Source organism: Oryctolagus cuniculus, chromosome 5, assembly GCF_964237555.1.
Source record: "Oryctolagus cuniculus chromosome 5, mOryCun1.1, whole genome shotgun sequence".
Taxonomy (NCBI): Eukaryota; Metazoa; Chordata; class Mammalia; order Lagomorpha; family Leporidae; genus Oryctolagus; species Oryctolagus cuniculus.
In genome coordinates, this window is record NC_091436.1 from 9,352,746 (window position 1) to 9,379,194 (window position 26,449).

Here is a 26,449-nt window from a genome sequence, read left to right on the forward strand (position 1 = left end):
AACATTTTCAGAACAGGGTTTCTACGTGGACTGCGCACTCACCCAGGGAGAAGCTACCTGTTTACTCGGCATAAGTGCAAGCTCCCCTCCTTTTCTTTGAGCCATGACTTAAAGCGCTCTTGCGACATGTCTCACTCCACCCTGGGCCTCTACGTAGGGGAACAAGACCTGCGCTTTAAGAGGACCCCAGCATTTGAGAGACCCTTTGGGCAAACTCAAGAGAAGTCTCCACTTCACAGCAGACACAGAGCTGCTACCTGAAGGCCTGAGACTTGTCTTTGGCGAGGAGCCCCTGCTGGCGTTTCAGGCAGGTCAGCTGTGGGCCAGGTGCTATGAGGTGGCAGTACTGCAACACACTTCAGGCACTCTGAACACAGGCAGTGGCAACTGCCGCACGCAGACAGCATGGAAGCACCTTGCACAAACAGTGGGGCCTGGCGCTCACAGTCACCCGAGCAGAGATCACCGCCGTCTGTGTTACCGACGAGGAAGCCGCTGCCTGGAGTGAGGGTCACGCCTGTGTGGTGGGACTCCAGAGCCGGCGCTCTGCACCACGGCCTCCACGCTCCTCATGGTCAGAGGTTCTCCACAACTGCCGCTCTACTTGAGAGCCCAGGGATGGGCAGAGGGGTGCCTCCTCCTCTTCTCTCCACGGAGGGGCTCGTCAGTCAGGCTGCATTCTTACATCTACCTGCCCAGTACAGCCGCACAGAGTGCTGCTTCCATCCAGGGCAGGCTTCTCCTCCGTGGTGACAACTTTTGGAGATCCTCCGCTTATTAACAGCCTCTGCCAATAACATGTTCCCTGCAGGTTTCTTTTTTAAAGATTTATTTATTTATTTATTTGAAAGTCAGAGTTACACAGAGAGAAGGAGAGGCAGACAGAGAGAGAGAGAGAGAGAGGGAGGGAGGGAGGTCCTCCATCTGCTGGTTCACTCCCCAGTTGGCCGCAACATCTGGAGCTGCACTGATCCGAAGCCAGGAGCCAGGAGCTTCCTCTGGGTCTTCCCACAAGGGTGCAGGGGCCCAAGGACTTGGGCCATTTTGTACTGCTTTCCCAGGCCACAGCAGAGAGCTGGATCGAAAGTGGAGCAGCCAGGACTTGAACCGGCGCCCATACAGGATGCCAGCACTGCAGGCTGCGGCTTCAGCCACCACGCCACAGTGCTGGCCCTTCCCTGCAGTTTTAGGTCACTTGATTATTCTGTATTGTTCAAGCACAGGAAGCTCACAGCTTATTTAAGCAACAGATGGAAGAGGTGAGGACAAAAACCCTGTCTCTTAGAAATGTTTAGAGAGGCAGTCACAGGGAAGTCATTATGGGAGAGTCAAGGAGTCCCAGAAATTGATCATCAAATATCCCCTAAAGATTTGGGTTCCGTCGAGTCCCCGTGATGGGAGCTGGATCCTCACACGGGGAGCTCGGGCAGGCAAGGAGAGCGCCACATGGCCCAGCCTCACCGTGGACGGGGAGCTGCACGCTAAGCAGGACCAATCCCACATCAGCTGCAGAGACAGCACAGCTCAGCAGGCTGTCCTCCGAGCAACCGCTTTCCTCACCTCGTGACAGAGTGTGTCAGAGAGGAAGAGCTGAGCTATGACAACAGGTGGCCCTGCTAATTGGAAACCGACAGGACAGAATGTGAGAAACTCTTTGCTTGGCGAGTAGCTGGTGAGAAGCAATCACGCAGTGCTCTCTGCGCGCCAAAGATGAAGATCACAAGACAGGGAAACACCTTTGAAAAGGAAACACAATGCGCAGGCCAGAAGCACTCCAGAGGACGCAAACCTCACCCGCAGTCGCAGCACCGAACGGCAAACTCACCGCACAGCCGGCGGGAAACCGCACAGCTCTGGCTACGGCAGCCAGCTCAGCCGGGGAGGGGCAGGTCTGAGCTGCGCCCCTTCTTCTCATGTAGTGACATGTTCAAGGGCAATGAAAGCAAGGCTCGAATTTTCCTGATTGCTAGCCCACTTCATCCAGCGAAGGGTTTTCCAGTGCTAACACCTCGGCTCCAGCACAGCTGTCCAGCGGTCTGGGTACAAGGTGTGCCGCCCACTCACCTGAGCGCCGCGGTCGTTGACCAGCTCCACGGACCACCTGCCTTCGTACTGAATCCACACGAAGATCCCTCCGTCTGCATCACACGTGGCCAGTTTCTGGTACGGCTCATTCCACCTCACCAGCACAACCTAGAAGAGCACCAAGATGTTCACCACGGGGAAGAGGCCAGGGAGTCCTGGATTAATTCTCTGAAATGATCACTCTTCAGAAGTAAATGCAATGCAGTTAGGCAAATGCAAACACTGGGGGAGCGCAGGGGGTACAGTGGGGGGGATCGGGTGAGCCCACACCTGAGAGGCTCCTGCGGAACCTGACCCACAGCAGACACCTGAGCAGACAATACCCAACTGCTGTGAAAAGTGAAGAGAGGACGCGGCTGTCCCCAGGCCTGCCTGTCCCAGGTGTGCAATGCCCCTCAGCTCCTGCCCCTGTGCTGCGAGGAACCTATTCCCGCAAAATCGATGACCTGTTGCAATCAGGCTATTGTATATTTCATTCTTTCTCCCAAAGTGAAACTTCCTATCTCCCTCCTGGAACTACCTTATTTCTACATGGAAATATACTTTTGGGAATGTACTCTGGAAAAAGGACACAGCTGGAAGATCTAACTCGTTGAGGATTTGTCACAGAGGGCATACAAAGGAATTCTAAGCTTCAAAATTCATGAGTACAAGAACTTCATTCTCCAACTTTCAAAGTCCTGAATCCAGACCAACGGCTCTTTTCTTTGTCACTCTTTCCTCTGGCAGTGCGGTTTGCAACAGGAGGTCCCAGAGTCCGAGCGCAGCTCCCAGGAGGCCCAGCAGGAGCTGCAAGCGTTCTGGAACAGTCCCAGGAGACCACAAGCCACAAAGTCAATACTGCACGGTTCACCGAGGTCACTGTTCCCTGGCGCTGCCCCCGCCTGGCCTCTCCTGGTGACGGTGATTACGGAATTCAGTTGCCATCTGCATGTGTTTATTACGCTCATGTAGGTGACTAACGTGGAGCTGGCGGACACGAAACACTGTCAGCTCAGGTAAGGTAGGAGCGTCAGACGTCTGCAGCCCCGTGGACACACACTTACAGGTGTCGGCGTAGAGACAACTCTGCGTCCCTGTGTGCCTCCAGTACTTTTGTGCCTAATAACTAATCGTAACCAGAGTGAACATGTGTAAGTGGTTTCCAAGTGCCGGCTCACACTCCCCAACAAAAGTGAGTCCAAGACTGGTGGGCGAGGGCCTCCACAATGCCCCATCCCACTTCACAGCCAGCTGTCCAAAGCATATCTCCTGCCTCAGACAACTCAAAGCCCATCACCTCTCAAAGTTACACAATGGACACACCAGATCTGAGGTCTTTAAATTTGCCTCCAGGGCACCAGAGAGCTAGAGACCCCTAGGAAGTTTGTTTTAGCCTTCTCCTTTAGCCAGCCTTGGTTCATCACACTTGGTATCAGTACAAGTAAGATACATAATAAACTCTTTAAATTCTCCAAGGAGAAATGATTACCCACTTAAAATGTGAAGAGTACCACAGCACTTTTTAAAAACTCCAAAAGGGGCCAGGGCTGTGGTTATTCCTCCACCTGAGGTGCCAGCATCCGCCATTCCCAGACCTGGCTGCTCCCACTTCCAATCCAGCTCCCTGCTACAGACTGGGAGAGCAGAAGATGGCCCAAGTCCTTGGGCCCCTGCACCTGTGTGGGAAACCTGGAAGAAGCTCCTGGCTTCAGATGAGCTCAGCTCTGGCCATTGCAACCATTCAGGGAGTAAACCAGTGGATGGAAAACCTTTCTGTCTCTCCCTCTCACTGTCTGTAACTCTACCTCTCAAAAATAAATAAATAAATAAATGAATGAATGAATAAATAAATAAAATCTTAAAAAAAAGGAAAAGAAAAAAAGAAAAAAAACTGTGCAAAAATCAAGGTAAGAGTCCAGCTCTCTGCTGTGGCCCGGGAAGGATGGCCTGAGTGCTTGGGCCCCTGCACCTGCATGGGAGACCAGGAGGAAGCACCTGGCTCCTGGCTTCGGATTGGCACAATGCTGGCTGTGGCGGCCATCTGGGGAGTGAACCAATGAAGGAAGACCTTTCTCTCTGTCTGTCTCTCTAACTCTACCTGTCAAAAAAAAAAAAAAAAAAAAAAAAAAAAAAAAAAAATCAGGGGAAGCTGTGAGACCAGGCAGTCATTATTTAATTCTAGTCGGAGGCACTGCACCATGCTGAACTCAACTTGCAAGGATGCAGACATGAACTCTGACTATGGCCCTCAGATGAGTCCCCCTCTCTTGCTCTGGTCCAGTTCTACGTAGCAGCACTGAAACAGCCCTCTTTAATGGTCTGCTTGCGACTCACCCCTCACAGATCTGAGGACAGGGACGGGGTTGCTCATCTTCAAATGCTGACACAATTGTGACGATACTGAGCCAAATGAACATTTATCATCAGAAATTACAACCCTTGCTAAGTTACATCTTTGTATTATTCAAGGTACTGAAAACTACTTCAAGCAGCTTATTTTCCACTCCTGAAGGCATTACAACAGCAGCACACACTAACTGCCTGCCTGTCAAGAGCCAGGACTCGCCAGGTGCTGAGGTCACACATCCAAGTCTCTTCGTCCCTCTAGAGTTCAGTTTGCTGAGCAGAAACAACACAGTGTGCGCTACACAACGACACCACGACAGAGCTGTGGCTATATACAACAGGGGGCTCCAACACGCGGACACGGGGACAACAAACTGACTCTTGAAATCCTCCTTTAAGGGACAGACATCCGAGGCTACAGTTAAGACCTGCTTGGGACACAGGCAGGTTTGAGTACTGACTCTGTTTCTGCTTCTAGCTTCCTGCTGATGTACACTCTGGCAAGCAGCGGGGATGGGTCAATAACTGGGTCTCTGCCATGCAGGTGGGAGATCCGGACTGAATTTCTGACTCCTTGCCTAGGCCTGTCTCAACCCCAGGCCGTTGTGGGCACTTGGGGAGTGGATTGGCAGATGGGAGATATCTTTCTCTCTCTGCCTTTCAAAAATATTAATAGATATTTAAAATTCAAACCAATAATAATGGAATTCTTTAACTGACAATGTTATAAGACTTAGAATTTCAAAATGGTCAATAAAAGCCAACTGCATAGACTTTCAGAACCAACGATGAATTTGTCCAAACAGTTAAGATCTTCAAATGTAAGATCTTCATTTGGCTACAATTTGGCTCCTACAGACGCACATTAATCATTTACCTGCAATCAGCTGTGTACTTCAGAATGGTTACCACAGAATGGAGCATGACAGACAAGAACATAACATTCATGACTGAGCAGTTTCAGAATTAGGTCCTCATGTTAGCATCGTGACTCTTTGTCTACAGAGCAGTAAGGTGCTTCCGGACAAGGTGCCGAGTGTCAGAGGACACAGGGTGGTCTCAGTAACTCTGTTTACACCTTTACACCCACTGCTGTGGGCGGCACAGACACCAAACATCTGCACCAGCTACCTGCAAACAGCCAGCACCGTCCATCACAGCATGCCCAAACACTACAGAACACAGCAAGAACACATCTTACAGGTATTCCTTATGTTAAACGACATATTCTCGGTCCTAGGATCACACAGGTGCCACTGCTAGATAAGCAGGAAGTTCAGACACCCAACTTCAGCTTTTGGAAATCCCGCACCAGCTGAGATGCGGCAGTGAGTGGAGATGCGCCCCCAGCCACACCTCTCTCTGCTAGACAGCTGGCCAGTGTAACTGATCAGGGCAGCTCTCCTACACACAGACATCTTCCCAATGCCTGCTGGTTCAAAAACAAAGTCAAACCACTCATGTTTGCCTGGATTGGGGTCTCATTTCCTCTCCCGTCTGCACACCACAGCTGCACGCCGTATCTCCCAGCAGCTCACTTCCTGCTCTCTAAGCCTGCCCATCTGGCAGTGTGGGGACACACCACAGTGCTGAGGAGCTACCAGCCAGGGGCCAACAGGGACCGCAGCTGCCCAGTTCTGAGGCTGGGTGCTACGGACCTGCCCAGGCATCCTGCAGTTTTCTTTCCCTTTTAAAGGAAAATGGGGCTCCAGTTTACTCTGGACACCAAAGAACTTGAGAGATAGGGTGTACTGAATAAGTTAAATTTTGACCCTAGGCCTTTGATGATTAAAAAAAAAATACCAGCCTGATATTAATAAGAAATGTTTTGTCATTTCATGTTATTGTTACCAATAAACAATTACTGAGGGACATTAAAGGCAGGGAAATATGTAGTAACAGCAGAGGAAGACTATTTAGGTTGTAATCTAAAGCCCTAAATAAGTCACTTCACTTCCCACCCGGAAGTGCTTTTAGGGAGAGTGAAACAAGTGTTGTCCTTCTCAAACATGCTCTACATCTTCTGAGGCAGACAGCCTCAACAGTGTCAGTATTTACTCAGCCCCTCAGTAGCCAGCCAGTACTCCCCACCACAGCCACGGGCAGCCCAGGGACGCATCGATGGCTCTTTCCGCACTTGCCAAAGTGGGTCATGGTGGTGCACCTCTCCCTGAGTTAGGAGAAACATAATGACCCAACAATAGTGCCAGGCACACGGCAAACAGGCAACACCTGAGAACTCTGTGGCACTAATTCTGGGAACTAAAATTCTAGAAGATAGAGTGGTTCAGCTCAGGAGTTATGTGTAGGCTTCCTTTTCTTTAATATTACATGGACACAAAGTTAAGTGCTACATGCACCCTCTATCCAACTCTGCCCCTCAAAGACCACTGCCCCACATATGCCAGGCCGCCCTTGGCCTGGAACGCCCTTCTACGCTTTGACACCTGGTGGAGAACACCCTCCCTGACCTTCCAAACACCGCTCCCTGCAACAACTGTGTCACCTTCAATCTGCTGCACGTGCTCGCTCAAATGCTCCTCCCCAGACCAAGAACACCTGGCTTTTGTTCTCAGTGCCTACAAGTTACATATTAACAAATCGCCCCAACCTGAACTCTTCCTGAAGGACGACTAGCCCATATTTCTGTAAAATTTTATTATTCTTCCTTATTTTTAAGATTTATTTATTTATTTGAAAGTCAGGGTTACACAGATGGAGGAGAGGCAGAGAGAGAGAGAGAGAGAGAAAGTGAGAGAGAGAGAGGTCTTCCATCCGATGGTTCACTCCCCAATTGGCCACAACAGCCGGAGCTGTACTGATCCAAAGCCAGGAGCCAGGAGCTTCTTCCAGGTTTCCCACACGGGTGCAGGGGCCCAATTCCCAGGCCATAGCAGAGAGCTGGATCGGAAGAGGAGCAGCTGGGTCTCGAACTGGCGCCCATATGGGATGCCAGTGCTTTATGCCAGGGCATTAACCTACTGTGCCACAGCAACGGCCCCGATTCTCTCTTTCAACATTAAGATGTCAGAAGTGATTCCAACGAGATTAGGGGTGGGCTAGGGATGGGTTAACAGCTTCATTGAAACAAAATTCACAGAGCATACAATTCATCCGTTCAAAGTGTACAGTTCGATGGTTTTTAGAATATTCACAGAGTTGTACAATCATCACCGTATATTCACACCATTCCATCATCCGTGTTCCAGCAGCTAACATCATCTAATCCCGAAGGACTGCCCGAGCCTCAGCCCTAGGCGATCACAAGCTTCCCTTCTGTCTCTACACATCTGGCGCTTCTGGATATTGTGTTTAAATGGAACCATACAAGGCACGGGCCTTCATAACTGGCTTCCTTGACTCAGCAAAACAGTTTCAAGGATCATGTCTGTTGCAGAATGTATCAGGATTCGCTCCCTTTTGTGGTAAAATGACATTCTATTGTATGAACGCACAGTACTCTACAGATCCATTCATCAGCTGATGAACACTTGGGTTGGTCTCACAGTTTGACTATTATGAATAACACTGCTGTAAATATTTGTATACAAGTTTTTTTTAAAATAAAGATGCATGTTTTCATTTCTTTTGGCTGGTTTGAATTGTAACTCTATGATTAACCTTTCAAAGACCTGTCTGATTGTTTTCCAAAGCAGATGTACCAATTCACATTCCCACCAATGAGTGAGGGTTCCAACTTCACACTGGCATTGCCTTGATGGCTACTGATGTTAATCATCTGTTCATGTGTCTGGTGGCCAGCTGCAAATCCTTTTTGGAAAAATACCTATTCAGATCCTTTGTCTATTTTCATCTGGGATGGCATTCTTTTTAAATACTTGTTTGTTTATTTGAAAGGCAGAGTGACAGAAAGAAAGCTATCTTCTGGTTCACTCCTCCAAAGCCCGGAACAGCCATGGCTGGGTCAGGCTGAGCCAGGTGCTAGGAACCCCACCCAGGTGGGGCAGGAACTCATCTGCTGTCTCCAGGGTATATCAGCAGGAGCTTCAACTGGCACCTCCGATATGGGTTGTGGACGTCCTAGGCAGCAGCTGAACCCAGTGTGCCACAATGCCTGTCCTGGGCTGGTTCTTTTACTACTGAATTGTAGAAGGTTCTCTTAAGCTCTCTGAAAAACTGGCTATATTTGAGAAAAACTTTAGATTTTATTCCAAGTAACCCAATTTATTTCTCTCACTTAAATATTCATAAATCCAGTCCTTATCCATTCACTCATTTCATTCACTTTATTGAATGAAATAGTCCAAAGACAATAAAGGAATTCAGAAAATGTAGGTGTATGGTCAGAGCCCCAGAATCCAAGGACCAGGAGCCTCCAAATGCTGGTTCTGAAACTTAACATGCTGGGGGTGACTCTTCCTAGAAACTGCACAGCCAAACATTCCTCCTTGATACTCCAAATCCTCCTTTTAAACATAGACTAGTTGGCCAGCGCCGTGGCTCACTTGGCTAATCCTCTGCCTGTGGCGCCGGCACACCAGGTTCTAGTCCCGGTCGGGGCGTCGGATTCTGTCCCAGTTGCTCCTCTTCCAGGCACAGCTCTCTGCTGTGGCCCGGGAGTGCAGTGGAGGATGGTCCAAGTGCTTGGGCCCTGCACCCGCATGGGAGACCAGGAGAAGCACCTGGCTCCTGGCTTCGGATCAGCGCAGCGTGCAGGCCGTAGCATCCACTTAGGGGGTGAACCAATGGAAGGAAGACCTTTCTCGCTGTCTCTCTCTCTCACTGTCTAACTTTGCCTGTCAAATACACACACACACACACACACACTAGTTATTTATTTGAAAGGCAGAATTACACACACACACACACACACACACACAGAGGTGTTCCATCCACTGGTTCACTCCCCAGATGGCTACAATGGTCAAGGCTGGACCAGGCTGAAGCCAGGAGCTAGGAAGCTTCATCTGGATCTCCTGCATGGGTGGCAGGGGCCCAAGTACTACAGCATCTTCCGCTGCTTTCCCGGGCATATCAGCAGGGAGCCGGATTGGAAATGGAGCAGTCTGGACTCAAACTGGCACTCATACAAGTTTAATCCACTGTGTCACAATGAAGGCCTCCTAAACCTTCTTGTGGGAAAATGATACATCCTGTTACAGATAAGCTTATATATCACCACATCTCCCGAAATAATGTGAAGCTCCCATTTCTGGCCTTTTCATTGTGAAGGGACAGCAGGATTCCTCCATGAAAGCAGCATATAAAACGTGCTGAGAAGTCACAGTCAGCAGGGGCCCAGCAGCTCAGACCTGCGTCTCAAGCACAGTCAGTGGCCCATCTGCCTCAAAGGCCAACACAACGATATCCCTGGGTCCAACTTCCACTCTTTCCCACTCAGCCTTGGCTGCTGCCTCCCGAGTGAGCCTCACTGGAAGGGATGCTTCCTCACAGGCACCAGGCACCGAGGTGCAGAGCACCTGACCACCAGCTGGCATGGTTTCTCATCCTCACATTCCCCGGACTCTCCAATACCCGTGGTGTAAACAGCAGCTCACAGCTTTAGCCAGCCCAGAGCTAAAGCGGCCTCCCTCTGGGGAGGAATCAGAGTCTCACGCAGTTAACTGTCTTCACTCGGCAGCTGCAACACAACCAGCACGAGGCCATCAGGAAGGACAGCCATGTCCTGGAGAGCAGACACCGCAGTCAGGGCTCCATGGGAAGGGGGCTAGTACTCGCTGACCAACTTAGGTAAATTCTCCAGACCCCGGAGATCTTCCTCGGGGTCCTTTTTGTCAACTCGCTATGGCTGGAAAATGAAGCTCGCAGGGTCAGGGTGCCTGGAGAGCTCCTGAAACAGGAGGCAATGCCAAGCCACAGAAAGGCAGCTGCAGCCAACAGCACCCAAACAGCCAAATCTGGCGTGAAGAAGGGGCCTGGGGCTGCTCCAACATCAATCTTGAGTTGAGCCTTGAAGTTAGCTCAGGACTTCCTTCTGATGCCACTTCCTCTGTGAAAATGTCTGACTCTCATGGGCAGAACTGACTCCTGCTCCGTGCTCCCTAAGCCCACTGGCTGCCCTGCACAAGTGCATGGCAGAGTTGCTGAGCAGAGGATGTGGCGCCTCCTCTCTGACAGCCAACAGGTTCATAAGGGTGACTGGCCCAAACCAGGCCCAAGAAGGCCATTCCAGGTGGAACGAGCTTCGGATAAGGAGCTGAGTGTCATCTGAGGAGGCGACAGTAACGGTCTGGACGAAGGGGGAGGTTCCATTCTCTGGAGAGGAGTGACAGCTAATATTTACTCAAGCCCTTTCTTCACTCTCCCATGAACTCTATTCACTGGACGTCTGCAGCCAGACTGCCTAAAAGCCCGGCCAGGGCAGGGGATTCTTGGACGTGACAGTTTCCTGGAGTTGCCCCTGAGAGCACTCAGGCAGTAAGAGAATTAGAGCAGGGCTGGGGCATCATGGGAGAGGTGTGTCCATGGAGACCAGCTCACTCAGTGTGACTCCTTGTGACTCAGCCATTGGCTGCCAGCTGCTCACCAGCCACAGCAGCTGGGGGATGGGGCAGTGTCTACAACCTGGGCTTCCGACACTCCTTCTCAGCCTCCACTCTTCTAGGTCTTCCTCTTCCAGCGCTCTGAGGGTCAGAGAGCTCCAGAGCTCTGTGTGACCCTTCTCTCTACAGTCCACACTGATCTCCTAGCTTCCTCTCTACATCCAAAATGGAAACATCTACTCAACACTGGTAACTTCAACTTGTAATCGTCACGCACCTAAGTCCACAGCCAATCAGGTGTCTCCACTCAGCATGTCCAACTGGATGTCTAACAGACAACTCAGACCTCACATGTGCCTAGGTTTTCTCTTGATTTATTTTTCCCCAGAGGCTGCTCCTCCCCCAGCGACCGCTCTGTGTTCAGAGTTCCAGGCAGCTCCCCTGGACTGCGAGCAGACTACTCACCCTGCCCCTAGGCCCATCACTGTGGGGCACCCGGCCCCTAGGCCCCTCACTGTGGGGCACCCTGCCCCTGGGCCCATCACTGTGGGGCACCCGGCCGGGCAGAGACCTGGCGTAATCCCCACTTGAAGGCCAATGCTCCATGAAATCCTGGTACAGCCTCTACATTTTTTTAAAGATTTGTTTTATTTTTAAAAAATATTTATTATTTATTTATTTGAAAGGCAGAGATACAGAGAGGAGAGAGGCAGAGAGAGAGAGAGAGAGAGAGAGAGAGGTCTTCCATTCGCTGGTTCACTCCCTAAATGGCTGCAAGTGACTTCTCCTGTGTGCCGCGCTCCAGACCCTCCTGGCTAGCCCTAGCAAAGAAGTGAATTTGTTGGATTCACGCACGGTCATGGGAGACCTAGGATGGATTGCTTTTCCCAAAAATGGCTGGGAAGAGATTGGTGAAGTGGATGAAAACTATGCCCCTATCCACACATACCAAGCATGCAAAGTTATAGAACAGAATCATAACAACTGGCTTTTGACCAGCTGGATCTCCAATGAAGGTGCTTCCAGAATCTTCATAGAGCTCAAGTTCACCTTGCGGGACTGCAACAGCCTTCCCGGAGGACTGGGACCCTGCAAAGAAACTTTCAACATGTACTACTTTGAGTCTGATGCTGAAAACGGGAGAAGCATCAAGGGAAACCAGTACATCAAAATCGATACCCTTGCTGCTGACGAGAGCTTTACGGAACTCGACCTCGGTGACCGTGTCATGAAGCTGAATGCAGAGGTCAGAGACGTGGGGCCTCTGACCAGAAAGGGCTTCTATCTTGCTTTCCAAGACGCTGGCGCCTGCATTGCCCTGGTTTCTGTGCGTGTGCACTATCAGAAATGCCCTTCCGTGGTGCGACACTTGGCCGTCTTCCCCGACACCATCACCGGAGCAGATTCTTCGCAGCTGCGGGAAGTGTCAGGCTCCCGTGTCAACCTTTCTGTGACACATGAGCCTCCCAAAATGCGCTGCAGCGCGAGGGGAAATGCATGTGCAAGGCAGGATATGAGGAGGAGAACGGCACCTGCCAAGGTTGACAGGTGCAGAAGGGGCTCTGAGTTCTGGGGGACCGATTTTGATTGCTGGGTATGATTAGAACATTCTGCTGGTACTGAAGAACTACGCTGTAGAGACAGTGTTCTGATGCCATGTTTCTCAGTGCAAGCGTTAACACACATCTTCTTCCTCCCCTTACACTTCAGTAACAGGAGGAGGGGCTGAATTGTGAGACAGCGAGATGAACTGCAGAGTGAGCAGTGTGGACCACGTCACTAAATGACTGAATTCCCGCATTTGTCCAACCCTGGGGACAGCAATCTTGGCTGTGGGTGTGAGGCAGTCTATAGACCACACTGGGCTGAGAGTGTGGTATACAGTGGAGTCTGTGAGTATACACTGGAGTCTATGAGTCTATGAGTCACGACTCATGGTGTTTTACAGCACACACCTGATGTGTGCCATTGCAGAAGGAACAATGTTTGTTCTATAAATAACAACATATTGATTGAATAACTCATTGAATGAACAAGTACCTGTTGAGTATTTGCTTTGGAGAATTAAAACATCACAAGTACTCTTGTGGTCTTTATGGCTATATACAATATGTGTATGAAAATGTGTGTGTATGTGGGGGGGGGGAGCAGGTGTATAAGGTAAAATGCCACTATGGCTCTGACTCACTCTATGACGTTAACACAGCACCCTCAGACGTTTAAATGTGGATCGCTGATGTTTTGGAACTAAGCTTTCTGTCTGATAGGCCAGAAATCTCAGAATCGTCCCTGACATCTGCTTCCTACACATTCAGTTTTAATCCTTTATAAAGTAGTTATAGAAAGTACCACCCAACTCTTTAAATCACCCACTTCTGTTTGCTTTCTCCATCAGTTTAAGAGCCCGCCTTGTTAGAATCTTGTTTTTTCAAATATAATAAAAAACCAGTCGTTTTGATTTTTGAGCCAGAGGAATGCAACTCTTATTGTAAACACTCATTTCCTTTCTTGCCACATATGCCCTCTGCCCTATACGGATTCACGTTATTATACACATCAGTGGTTTTCTTTAAGCCAGCGTTTTTATAATCGTCTTAAGTCCCTGCATGGTTTTGCCCTGGTCACCTCCGCAGACTCTTCGTAAACTATGCTACTGCCCCTACCCTGTGCACCACCCACACTAGCTCTTTCAGCTTCTCAAAGGCAGTTTGCTCACTTACTGTTTGTTCTTTTGTGACTCTATTTTCTCCTTCTGGGGTTTTCCTCTCCTTCATTTATGTTTGGTCAGTGCGTGTGGATCCTCCTCGTCTGTGCTCCAGTATCCCCTATTCACAGAAAGCTGTCTCTGTGTTCCAGACAAGATCCAGCCTAACTGTATGTATTCTCTTATTCTTTCCGGCACAGAATTCTTTGGACTTAATGCTTTTGCAAATGTTTGTTGATCTACTACTTCATTAATGACTCTTCCCACCCTGGTTGTACTGCCTGCCCATTGATGGCAAAGGTGATGTTTGTTAACTTCAGGAATAAGAAAGAAACCAAATGACTAGGGGAAGGAAGTGAATTCCAAAGAGAGGAGAGGGCATGTGCAAAGTCATAAAAGAACCCTGTGTTTTGTGTGTGTGTGTGTGTGTGTGTGTGTGTGTTTTTTTTTTTTTTTTTTTTTGACAGGCAGAGTGGACAGTGAGAGAGAGAGACAGAGAGAAAGGTCTTCCTTTTGCCATTGGTTCACCCTCCAATGGCCGCTGTGGCCAGCGCACCGCACTGATCCGAAGCCAGGAGCCAGGTACTTCTCCTGGTCTCCCTTGGGATACAGGGCCCAAGGACCTGGGCCATGCTCCACTGTACTCCCAGGCCACAGCAGAGAGCTTGCCTGGAAGAGGGGCAACTGGGACAGAATCCGGTGCCCCGAGCAGGACTAGAACCCGGTGTGCCGGTGCCACAGGCGGAGGATTAGCCTAGTGAGCGCAGTGCTGGCCGAACCCTGTGTTTTAAAATACTGCCTTTTCACATGTGTATTGCCGTGTAATTCTCCTCGGTCCTTCTGAAAACTGACAAACCTGTCTTAAATTGAACCTTCCTTACTCCTATGCCGGTCGGACCAAATTCTGAAGTCCAGGGTAGTAACTCACATGTGATTGACACTTGCTATATTAACTATGAGAGAGGCCATCTTAGTGAATTTCGTAAATATCAAAATATATTTATAGCATGACCTTATTGTGTAGTGACATTTGATTACTTGGTTTCTTTGATAACCAAACTGTTAGGATTTAACTGGCAACATATTATGCTGAAGTTTGAATGTATCTGTTGTAACGATTATCATAGTGTATTGATATTTACTGCAGCTGTGCTGGAACATGTCCCAGCACTGTCATGCCCATGACCTGTTATATGTATGGAGCCTGATGGAGGGGACCGAATGTCCTTTAGAGGCTACATCTCTAGTGTTCAGAATGCTGGCTGGCTCCTGAACACATGACCTGACTCCAGAAAATCACAGAGCCATGACTGAGGGGTCCTGGTCAGTTGAACAGTTCATGATCTGTTGTCTTCATATAACTTCCTTGAAGAAAAGTAGCATTCCTTACCTCTAATAATCTGATTTTGCTGAGATAACAAAGTATTCTTGTTTCTGTTGTATTAACTTAGTATAGTGCACATTTATTTTTGTTAGTCTTACTCATATGACTAAATTTCCAATAATAAACTGCTTAAGTACACACATTTATTTCTTTGAAATGTTCTTTACGTTTAGAAACAAATAACATCACAAACCTATTTATCTAAGTATGTTTCCCTACTTGTTATTTATTATTATTTCTAATGAAATTCATGCTATTTTTCTTCCCTTAAGAGACACAGGCAGAATATTTTTTGAGTACAAAATGGTTAGCAACACCCCCCCCCCCCAAAAAAAAAAAAGAAAGAAAGAAAGAAACTAGGATCTGCAGTGGTGCAGCAACAGCAGGTTAAAGCCCCGGCCTGCAGCGCCAGCAGGTTAGAGATCTGGCTGCTCCACTTCTGATCCAGCTCTCTGCTGTGGCCTAGGAAAGCAGTGGAAGATGCCCAAGTGCTTGGGCCCCTGCACCCATGTGGGAGACCTGGAATAAGCTCCTGGCTCCTGGCTTCAGATTGGCTCAGCTCCAGCCATTGCAGCCATTTGGGAAGTGAATTAGTGGATGGAAGACCTCTCTCTCTCTCTCCCTCTCTCCCTCTCTCTTCCTCTCTTTCTAACCCTCTCAAAGAGATAAAATAAATCTTTATAAAAAAGAAAAGAAACAAGGATCTAGGCTAGGCCTTTGGCATTACAGTTAAGATGCTGCTTGGGGTGCCTGCATCTTCTATCAGTGCCAGAGTTTGAGTCTCACATCTGTTCCCAATCCCAGCTTTGTGCTAATGTACACCTGGGGAGGTGGCAGGTGATGGCTCAAAGAGCTGGGTCCCTGATACTCATGTGGGAGACTGGATTGAGTCCCAGCTTCTAGCTTTGTCCAGGCCCAGACCTGACTGTTGCATGCATCTGGGAAGCAAAGCACCAGATGGGAAATCTCTGTCTTTCAAATAAATAAATTATTAGAAATAAAGAAACGAAAACTGGGTACTAGGTATACTCACTGCTACTGGGTGGATGAACTGCTTCTGACATAAAACATTAACATGACAGAAGAAGAGACGGGGCAGTTTCTCACATCGGAAGGTAAAGCAGGCATCAACCCAATCGGAAGCATTCATGTAAGGCACTGAGAGAAGTGTGCTACAATCTATCAACTGGACACCAAAGTCCATAGGTCCATGGCGATGATAAAAAACAAAAATCTTCCCTAACCTTTGAACAATGGTATAGAACCAACTATTCCCCTGCAAATGGGTGAGCCAACAGGAAAACAGAGTCCGCATTTACCCTGCCAACTTGCCGACAGTGCCACATCATAACCGAACCGTTGAAGAGGCACAGGTTTTCTCTGTCTGAGTGTTCTAGTTAATAATGAAGGAGTGATGAAACTAGGCTATTACCATTTGCGACTCCTAATGAAACACCAGCTTTTGGCAAAGACTGTCAATGGATGCTGAAATCAGTCGGACAACTGATGAGAATGTAGCATGAATGGATTAAACTGACACACTCTAACTTACTGATCAATTTTTACATCATTGCAAAAAGACAGAGAAGCATATTCCATACATCTCCTGATGGAAGTGCATGAAGTAGTACCAAAAAAGACAGCCTTGAAGTCACTGTACCTAACCAACCAGCACATGGAAATACAGGGCAGAAACACACACTGAACATCACGGGTGTCTACTAGGAAGATCGATCTGACTTGCAGAATCTCTCATGTTCCAGATTTTCCTAACTCAAGGAAACAAGAAGATTAAGAACCTCTAGATTAGAAAGGATTTAAAAAGATATCAACCTTGTGGTTGGGTCTAACACTTGACTAAAAAGTAAGAAACGTCTGCTTTTATCCAAAGGGAAGGAAATTGGAACAAACCCTTTGATTAAATAAAGATATTCAGGGGCCGGTGGCACTGTGGTGCAGTAGGTTAATCTTCCACCCGAGGCGTAGACATCCCATAGGGGTGCCAGTCCTGGTCCCGGCTGCTCCTCTTCCCATCCAACTCTCCACTACGGCCTGGGAAAGCAGTAGAGATGGCCCAGGTCCTTGGGCCCCTGCACCCACATGAGAGACCAGGAAGAAGCTCCTGGCTCCTGGCTTCGGATCGGCGCAGCTCCGGCATTGCAGCCATCTGAGGAGTGAACCAGTGAACAGAAGAACTTTCTCTCTGTCTGCCCCTCTCACTGTCTGTAACTCTACCTCTCAAATAAATAAATAAAAAATCTTAAAAAAAAAAAAGAAATTCAGATGGCAAATAGGCACATGAAGAAATGTTCAACATGAGCAGCCATTAGGAAATGCTAATTAAGACACAACAGATCAAGCATACACCTACTAGAATGGCAGAAAAGCCCTTCTGAGAATGGTGAGCACTCATCTATTCAACTGTTCAGATATAAACAAAGGAAATACAATACCTGTTTCCCCTGGTAGTAATTCCCTTTGTTATATTTTTCCTTAATTTTATTCTATTAATGTTGATTATTATTTCTCCCTCAGCAATCTAAAATTTTAGATAAGGCAGAGGAGCTAAAGAGACAGGGTCTCTCTGTTGCCCAGGCTGGAGTGCATGGCTATTCACAGGCACGTTCCCACTACTGATCAGCACGGGAGTTCTGACCTGCTCTGTTTCCGACCTGGGCCGGTTTACCCCTCCTTAGGCAACCTGGTGGTCCCACACTCCAGGGAGGTCAGATTGATGCTGAACTTAGTACGGACACCCGATCAGCATAGCACACGACAGCCCAGAACTCCTGGACTCAAGCGATCCTCCAGCCTCAGCCTCCCGAGTAGCTGGGACTACCGTGCCTGGCCCATTTGTTACTGAGGTCCAATACTGTCTTCCAGTGGAAAAACTAAAGGATGTGGACTTCATCCTATTGATAACAGAAAGCCACTTGAGGCTGGTATTACTTTAAAAATGTGCACTTTCAACAGACAGGCAGTAAGTGTGCTACACACTACACGCAGAGTATTAAGAGCGTTCTTTCTGAGGCATACAGTTATATTGTTGTCAGTATCATTCAGCAGAGGTTTAACAGTGCCTGTAACAAGTGCCAGGCAATGCAGCTCAGAAACTGAAGAACAGACCAGAACCACAAGATTCAGAGGTGAGGTGGGTGAGACTATGGGACTTCAAAAGACATATTAAATATAATTTATAACATACATGCTTTAATTGATTTTCAGTCATTTCCTTTGAAATTTTAATATTAAAGGAGGATAGATTTTAATTTTACAAAAAGGACCTGAGTTTTAAGAAACACTGGCTCCTATATACAACAAGTTGTTGGAAACCATGATTCACAAAGAGCTCAAAACCAAAGCGTCACATACACCAATTTCAAAGCTGTGTACTATTTCCTTTCACTCATTTATTTTTTCCGAATCAAGTACTTAAAAAAAAGCACCTCAAACCTAGAATTGTGAAATATTCCCACTGAGTACATTGGAATTAATTTTTCCGTAAGCAATACATTTCTAGTTAGTGAGACAAAAGAAGTTATTTTTGTTTCTAATGGACTCATTTTTTGGTTTTTAGAAGCAAAGGGAAAAGCAAAGAAAGAAAAACGCATCCTGTCTTCTATTGTTACAGGAGGGCAGGCACTCCTACTCTTGCACTTCACAGTTCTCTTGTCTGGTCCAGCTGGAATGCAGTGCCTCCCTCTTCCCTCTCACTCTCTCAGCTGTCTACAAGTCTTGTCTGTTAGGAAAGGATCCTTTCCCCTTGCATTTGATTCCCATTTGCAAGAGGGATCTCAACTCAAATCAAGCTGACTCACAGATACACACAGCCTTCGCCTGAAGTTACCAAATTTGTTAGCTTCACAATGTAATTCCACATTTTATTTATTAGATTTCTTAAAATCTCCTCCTGGTATCTGCAACAAGTAGGCAAAGCATAAACTAAACTGTTAACTAATCATACTCAGGTGCTTTCAAGACCTGCCAGAAGGCCTCATGTACTTCTATGAGACACAGCACCCAAGTATCTGCCAAATCAGATTTATGATTCAAAATGGTCCATTCTGAAATGACAGTGCTAACTTCCTATGCTTGCATAGAAATTACAAAAGGCTCCTATTTTCAAAATGCCCCATGGCCTCATCCCTGCAACAGAGCAGGCATTATCATTTTCATTTAGCAGAAAAGGCACGAGGTTCAGAGAGGTTAACTGGCCAAAAGGACCCATTCAGCCAGGGCAGGGGACAGGAACCAGGTAGCTCTACCCTAGACCTGTGTGTTTTCCTACTTAAAAAATATAGCAGGGCAGAATCATCTCACAATCCTACTGTTTGGGAACAATCTTTTCATCCTGGGAAAGCCACTATATTTATGAAGAATGCTAATTTTTTAAAATTAGAAAGGTGAAATTTCTGATCTAGAAACTATTTTTTTAGAGATTTATTTATTTATTTGAAAGGCAGAAAGAGTGAGAGAGCAAGAGAACAAGGCAGCACACGCTTCCATCCTCTGGGTCACTCCCCAAATGCCCACAACAGCCAGGCTGGGCCAGGCTGAAGCCAGGACCTGGACCTCCATCCGCATCTCCCACATGGGTGGCGGGGCCCCTAGTACTTAGATAACTCATCTGCTGCTTTCCCAGCGGCTGTTATCAACGAAGACAGACTGGAAGCAGGGAGCAGTCACAACTTGACCAACAGTCCAATACGGGCTGTCAATGTTGCAAGCAGTGGCTTAACCCACTGTGCCACAATGCTAGTCCCTGGTCTAGAAACTTCTGACCATTCAAAATTATCCATGAAAAGTTTTCTGAGAAAACCAGAAAAAATCTTGGGGCACAACTGGGACACCTACACAAACTGTAAGGTTCTCAATGTTTGCTCAGAGAGAACTTTCTGGTAAGAGTGGTGAGCTATCAGTGGCAAAAGCTGTCCTCAGACGGGACCTACAACAGGGAAAGGATTTAAGCAGAGTCCTGACGGCCAGCCGAGGGGTGGGAGTGGGCTGCCCCACTAGAACTCCCTATTATCACCAGAGCTGAGACCACGCATCCAAAGCCAGAACACAGCCGCAGTGATGGTACTGCCCAGAGGGGAAAGGCTGATTGCCAGCATCCACAACTGCTATTCCTCCACTACATTTCTAAGAAAATTCAATAATTATAAAGTAGTTAGGTTAGCTATTTTGATTAAAAATTTTAAATATTATTATATTCTTACATCCAAGCATATACTTTAGTCATTATTGACATTTAATCTATTTATTTCCAAGATGTTCCTTTTCATTTCTCAGAGCAGTTAAGATAGTGGGATTTTCAGCACACTGTTATTTCAATTCTCTACCACTCAGCCCACCATATCTAGCAACTGGGCAAGAAAGAGTACTGCCTGAAACACTGCCACCACCTTTCATGTGCAGCCAACTTTTGCTACCAACAGGGAATAGGATCTCAGCCTGTTGTCCAGGAAGGCCCCTCAGTGCTCAGTGAGCGGGCAAGGCTGCAGCAAGACTCTGTTCTCACTAGTAGCAGGAAGCCTGATGTCCAGCCTGGGCTTCGGCACTTGCTATCTTCCTTCTGTCTGAAAGGTCAACTTGGCCTTGCTCATTTCTAAGGACCCGTCTAGTTCTCACAGTTCTAAGTCCTCAGACTCCATTCAGCCAAACACTAAGCAAATACAACATGCTCATCCCTAAGCACAATAGCCTGCCAAAAAGGAAATCCAGCAGGTAGATCGTAACAGAATCACCTGGAAGGAGGGTAGGAGGTGAGGAGGATGCGAACTCCACTCACCAGGGCCATCTTGGATAGGCTACTGCTGTGCGCCCAACCTGCCAGGAACAGCGCAGTCTCCCGTGTGGTGCTATTCCCTGGTGCCGCCGGCACGCTGGTCACGCTGAGCAGCTCCATCACAGAAGGGCAGTGCTCTGTCCTTACCGGAAAGGATGCCTGCTCTGCGTCAGTATTCATCTTCCCTGCACACAACGCTTCTGCCAGAACCATGACCTACGTATGGGCTCACGGAACGCCTGACCCAGCATCACAGCATTCCACAGAGACGGCTATTGTCCAAGGAGTCCACATCACAGCCAAACAAGTGCAGCAATGGGCCCATGCTCATAGCAGCCTACTGGAATCTGCTATATTCTCCACTATCCTGAATTAGCTGGCTTGACAAAATGTAAAAACGGCCATTTGAAGACTCAGCAGCAGAATGGGGCAATGAGCTCTGGGGGCTGTATATGCCCTGAATCAGCATCTGATGTATGGTGCTGCTTCTCTGACAACCAGGATTCACAGGTCCAGGAATCAAGAGTGGAGACGGGGCAGCGCTGTGGCGTAGCAGGTTAAGCCACCGCCTGCAGTGCTGGCATCCCATATGGGCACCAGTTCGAGACCTGGCTGCTCCACTTCTGATCCAACTATGCTATAGCCTGGGAAAGCAGTAGAAGAGGCCCAAATCCTTGGGCCCCTGTACCTGCATGGGAGACCCAGAAGAAGCTCCTGGTTCCTGGCTTCATACTGGCGCGGCTCCAGCAGTTGTGGCCAATTGGGAGTGAACCAGTAGATGGAAGATCTCTCTCTCTCTCTCTCTCTCTCTCTCTCTCTGCCGCTAGTCTCTCTCTCTGTAACTCTTTCAAATAAATACATAAATCTTTACAAGGGAAAAAAGAAAGAGCGGAAACAGGCTGGCACTACTCACCATTACTCCCAGTAACCTCTGCAAAATGCTATTTCCTATCCTCACAACCTTACGTCTGCTGGTCTTCAGATTCGTTCCAAAGTGATGAATGCTTCCACCAGGAGACACAACAATGACTCCATGGAAATGAGAGTTAAGATTGCTGCACAATTTGTATCTGGTTCCTCAGGCTTCTCAATCAATAGGAAAAGAAATGATTTACTATGCTTGCTGAGGTGACTGATGGGGTAACTACTCCACAAAGGAGGTAAGGAAGAGTACATTTGAAGACCCCTTCCTTGGGATTCTTAGCATTATCATGCCCTATAATCAATGTCAATGAAAAACTGCAACCACTCAATACATGCTAGGCTATGAACAGCCCAGACCCTTTGGAGATGAAAGTTGGGGTTACCAATATCTCATCAGATAATGACCATGACCAGCTGAAATGCTTGCTGAAGGCAAAGGGAATGCCTAACAGGTAGTGGAAGACGGTGGTGAGACACACATACTAGCTAGGACCACACGGGTACAGAAATGAGGGCTGCCATTGCCACAGACTCTCCTCACTTTGTTACAACTCTGTGTGCATACGCCTATGTGGGGTTTAACAATACCTGTGTGTTCATCCTCTTCTCACAGGTGATTTCCCAACATTCCTCTCCAATGATTTCCTTTCCTGTAATCATCTTTGCACATACTAATAATACCTTGTTTTCTAATGATTTTCTGTTCCTGTATTTTGTACTTAACAAAAACCACAAATTCATGGGTGGAAAAACCCTTTCCCTTTTCCTGCCATGTCACAGACCTTAAGGCCAGGGAAGGGTAAAAAATGGGCTCTTAAGCACCCAGGACTTCTTTGTGCAAACTGACAGGGAGTCCAAGCTTGATGCCACCACGATTCTGCTCTTGGATATCTTTCCAAAGGGGCTGTTTTGATCACAGATACCCTTCACATCTCTTAGAACTGGGCCAGCTTCCAGTGAAACGAGGGATTGCATGGCTGACTCCTCAGCTTCCTAAACTGTTGCAACCAACAAAGCCGCAATCCAAGGGGTGCTAACTGCTCCCTTGATAGCAGTAAGGGAACAGTGCAACCCACAAGATCATCTTCAACATGAAAAGCAACTGCCAGAGAATCTTTTTCACTGGGAGAAATTCATACAGACACAGTACACATGAATGCCTATCGACAAAATCAATTGTTCCACCAAGATCATTTTCAACTTTTTGTTTGTTTGTTTGTTTGTTTTGACAGGCAGAGTGGACAGTGAGAGAGGGAGAGAGAGAGAGAAAGGTCTTCCTTTGCCGTTGGTTCACCCTCCAATAGCTGCTGCGTCCGGCGCACCGCGCTGATCCGAAGCCAGGAGCCAGGTGCTTCTCCTTGTCTCCCATGGGGTGCAGGGCCCAAGGACTTGGGCCATCCTCCACTGCACTCCCTGGCCACAGCAGAGAGCTGGCCTGGAAGAGGGGCAACCAGGACAGAATTCAGCGCCCCGACCGGGACTAGAACCCGGTGTGCTGGCACCACTAGGCAGAGGATTAGCCTAGTGAGCCACGGCGCCGGCCATTTTCAACTTCTAATAACATAGTCACAGAAGTTAAATGGATCCATTTCTTTTACGCCTACTGGGCACTTCCTGCTTTCTAACAGTTCTCTAAGCTCAATACATACACTTCCTGGAGGATATCCCATACTGGAGTGCCGGTTCAACCCCCAGTTACTCTGCTTCTGATCTAGCTTCCTGCTAATGCACCTGATAAGGCAGTAGATGATGGTCCATGTACTTGGGTCCCTGCCACCCACTTAAGAGACCTGGATGGAGTTTGTGGCTTATGGCTTTAGCCTGGCTTAGCCCGGGCTAAAGCAGCCATTTGGGGAGTAAACCAGTAGATGGAAAATCCCTGTCCCTCTCCCACTCCTCCACTCTATCAATTAAACAAATGAATCTTTTAAAAATACAGACACAAACACACACACCTCTTTCCTTAACAAGCACAGGGAAAGAAAGAAAAGCACTCAGATGTGAAGTTTTAAAAAAAATGTTCTTATAGAAGTTAAAAATATGGGGATACCAGAGGCTGGGGTGAAATTGGGGAGGGTCAGTGGGAAAAGTTCATCGTTAGGTACTGGGTTACAGCTACACGGAAGTAAGAAGTTTTGAGGTTCTACTACACAGTGGGGTGACTATAGATAATGTACTTTCTTTTCCTCTATAACAAAAAAGTAGAAGACAGGATCTTGAATATTTTTACTATGAAGAAATGTTAAACGTTTGAAGAGAAAGATGAATTGACTCTGACGGGACATTACACAATGCATATAGGTGATTAAAAATCAGAGTACTCCATAAATATGTTCCATTTCTGCATGTCAATTAAATATGTTTTAGAAAATAAAGTTTTGGGGCCAGCGCTGTGGCTCACTTGGTTAATCCTCCTCCTGCGGCACCGGCATTCCATATTGGTGCCGGTTCTAGTCCCGGCTGTCCCACTTCCAGTCCAGCTCTCTGCTATGGCCTGGGAAAGCAGTGGAAGATGGCCCAAGTCCTTGGGCCCCTGGACCCATGTGGGACCTGGAAGAAGCTCCTGGTTCCTGGCTTTGGATTGGCGCAGCGCCGGCTATGGCGGCCATTTGGGGAGTAAACCAACGGAAGGAGGACCTTTCTCTCTGTCTCTCCCTCTCACTGTCTATAACTCTAACTCTCAAATAAAGTAAATAAAATCTAAAAAAAAAAAAAAAGAAAGAAAGAAAAAGAAAATGAAGTTTTAAAAAGAAAACAGAAAAGGAATAAAGACAGAGGGACGATGGCCCAGCACAGTGCAGCGGCCTCTGCGGCAGGGCACAGGAGGTGCGGACGGGGTGCCAGGGCCCGAGTCCAGGCCTCCTTCCTGGCTGTCTGGCTTTGGAAGGGACTTCCTATCCTTGTAAGGTTGGTGTGAGGAGTCAGTTAGTTTCATTCACAGGTTAGAGCAGGGCCTGGCGTATGCTGGGAGCTGAGGAAGATCAGCTCTTGTTGTTACTCACGTACCTAAACACTTAAAAAGATAAAAGAATCAATAAAATGTTAAGCGATAGGAGGGTTCTAACAGCTTAGCTTCAAACACAAAAATCAACATTTATATGAACACTCTCACCAAAGGGTTACTTTTCTCCTTGCCATTTTTCTAATGAAAATTCAAAGCTGGGCCAAAAACTTTGGCTTCTGTCCATTAGCAGAGAAATATCTCTACTGATCCCTACTTTATCCTGTCTTCCTGCCGCAGCAAAATTTTTTTTGAAGATTAAAAACTCAATATAGAACTTTCTACTGTTATTCCAAAGGTTGTGAGCATCAGTCAGAGGGCTCTGCCAGCCCCTAAGTGGTTACGCACTCTGCTGCTACACACATACAACGCACTCACATCTACGTCTCAGGGCAAAGGGGCATGGAATCCAGGGGCGTGCAAACCGGGTACAACAACCCTTCTTCAACACACAGAGGAGCACACCCAGGACTCCTCCCTAGAGCTACAGACACTGTTCTCTGCACTCTTCCCTTCAAAGCCAGTAACAGATTAGGCTCTGGTGGATTCATAAAGATTTGTTTGTTTGTTTATTTGCAAGGCAAAGCCTCAGAGTCACAGGCAGGGAGGGATGGAGAGGGAGGGACCCAGCAAGCACTTCCATCTACTCTTCACTCCTCAGTCGCCCACAGCAGCCAGAGCTCCGTGAGGCCAAAGCCCCGAGCCTGAACTCCATCTGGATCTTCCACATGAGTGGCACGGGCTCGAGCACCTGAGCCATCTTCTGCTGCTTTCCAAGCACATTAGCAGGAAGCTGGACAGGAAGTGGAGCAGCTGGGACTTGAACTGGCCCCCAGTACTGAATGCCATATCACAATGCAGCCCCAGAGGAAGGCACTTCTGTCACTGGCTATGACGTCAACCTCTCAGGATGGCAAGGACCAAACTGTTCAGAGCCACAGATGCGAAAGTTTGACTGCCCACTGCCAATACAGTCCTTTCTCATCTATGTCAAGTCAACACACATTCACCAAACCCCTCCTAAATCCCTGGCCTACCATTTCCAGCATTTTACATATCACTTCAAATCTAAGCAGCATGTCTGCTTAGAACCATCACCTACCTTTATGCAAGGGCTACGGAACTTTCTTTAAAAAAAAATTATTTATTTGAAAGAGTTGCACAGAGAGAGGAGAGGCAGAGAGAGAGAAATATTTTCCATCCGAAGGTTCACTCCCCAATTGGCTGCAACAGCCAGAGCTGCACGGATCCAAAGCCAGGAGCCAGGAGCCTCTTCAGGGTCTCCTGCGCGGGTGCAGGGGCCCAAGGAGTTGGGCCATCCTCTATTACTTTCCCAGGCATAAGCAGAGAGTTGGATCGGAAGAGGAGCAGCCAGGACTAGACCTGGCACCTATATGGGATGCCGGCACTTTAGGCCAGGGCATTAACCCACTGCACCACAGCGCCGGCCCCAAAGCTATGGAACTTTCAACCTCCTTTCTGAAGCACAGACAGGGTCTTTTAACACTGCAAGAGCTTCTGCTAGGAAGAAAACCCTACAAGACAAGATCTGTGTTGTAGTAGACATTCTGGTCTTACAGGGCAACCAATGTCCTGGGGATATAATGAACTAACCTATAGGTAAGGTGCGGCAAGCTGAAGAGGGTGGGGCATGAGCGGAGACTGATATTTTTGGGATGGTTTGGTGGATGAGAACTTTTATTTCTCCCATGATGATGTAAATATGAGGATACCTCAAAAAGTCCACAGAAAGTAGAAATAGAATTAAAAG

At 47.7% G+C, this 26,449-nt stretch overlaps 1 protein-coding gene and 1 pseudogene across 11 annotated transcripts in view; one reads left to right on the forward strand and one right to left on the reverse strand.

Annotated features, from left to right (window-relative positions):
* Positions 1–26,449, reverse strand: part of TULP4 (TUB like protein 4) — a 248,201-nt gene that overhangs the window by 64,976 nt on the left and 156,776 nt on the right. For 10 of the 11 annotated variants that reach the window (XM_051855194.2, XM_051855187.2, XM_051855193.2 and 7 more), the window contains one exon: positions 2,065–2,193. In XM_051855194.2, the coding sequence (XP_051711154.1) occupies positions 2,065–2,193 (129 nt within the window). Of the gene's footprint in view, positions 1–2,064; positions 2,194–20,756; positions 21,112–26,449 lie in introns of those variants that run through there. The other variant, XM_051855196.2, reaches the window with a different exon arrangement.
* Positions 11,659–12,437, forward strand: LOC103349959 (ephrin type-A receptor 5 pseudogene; annotated as a pseudogene).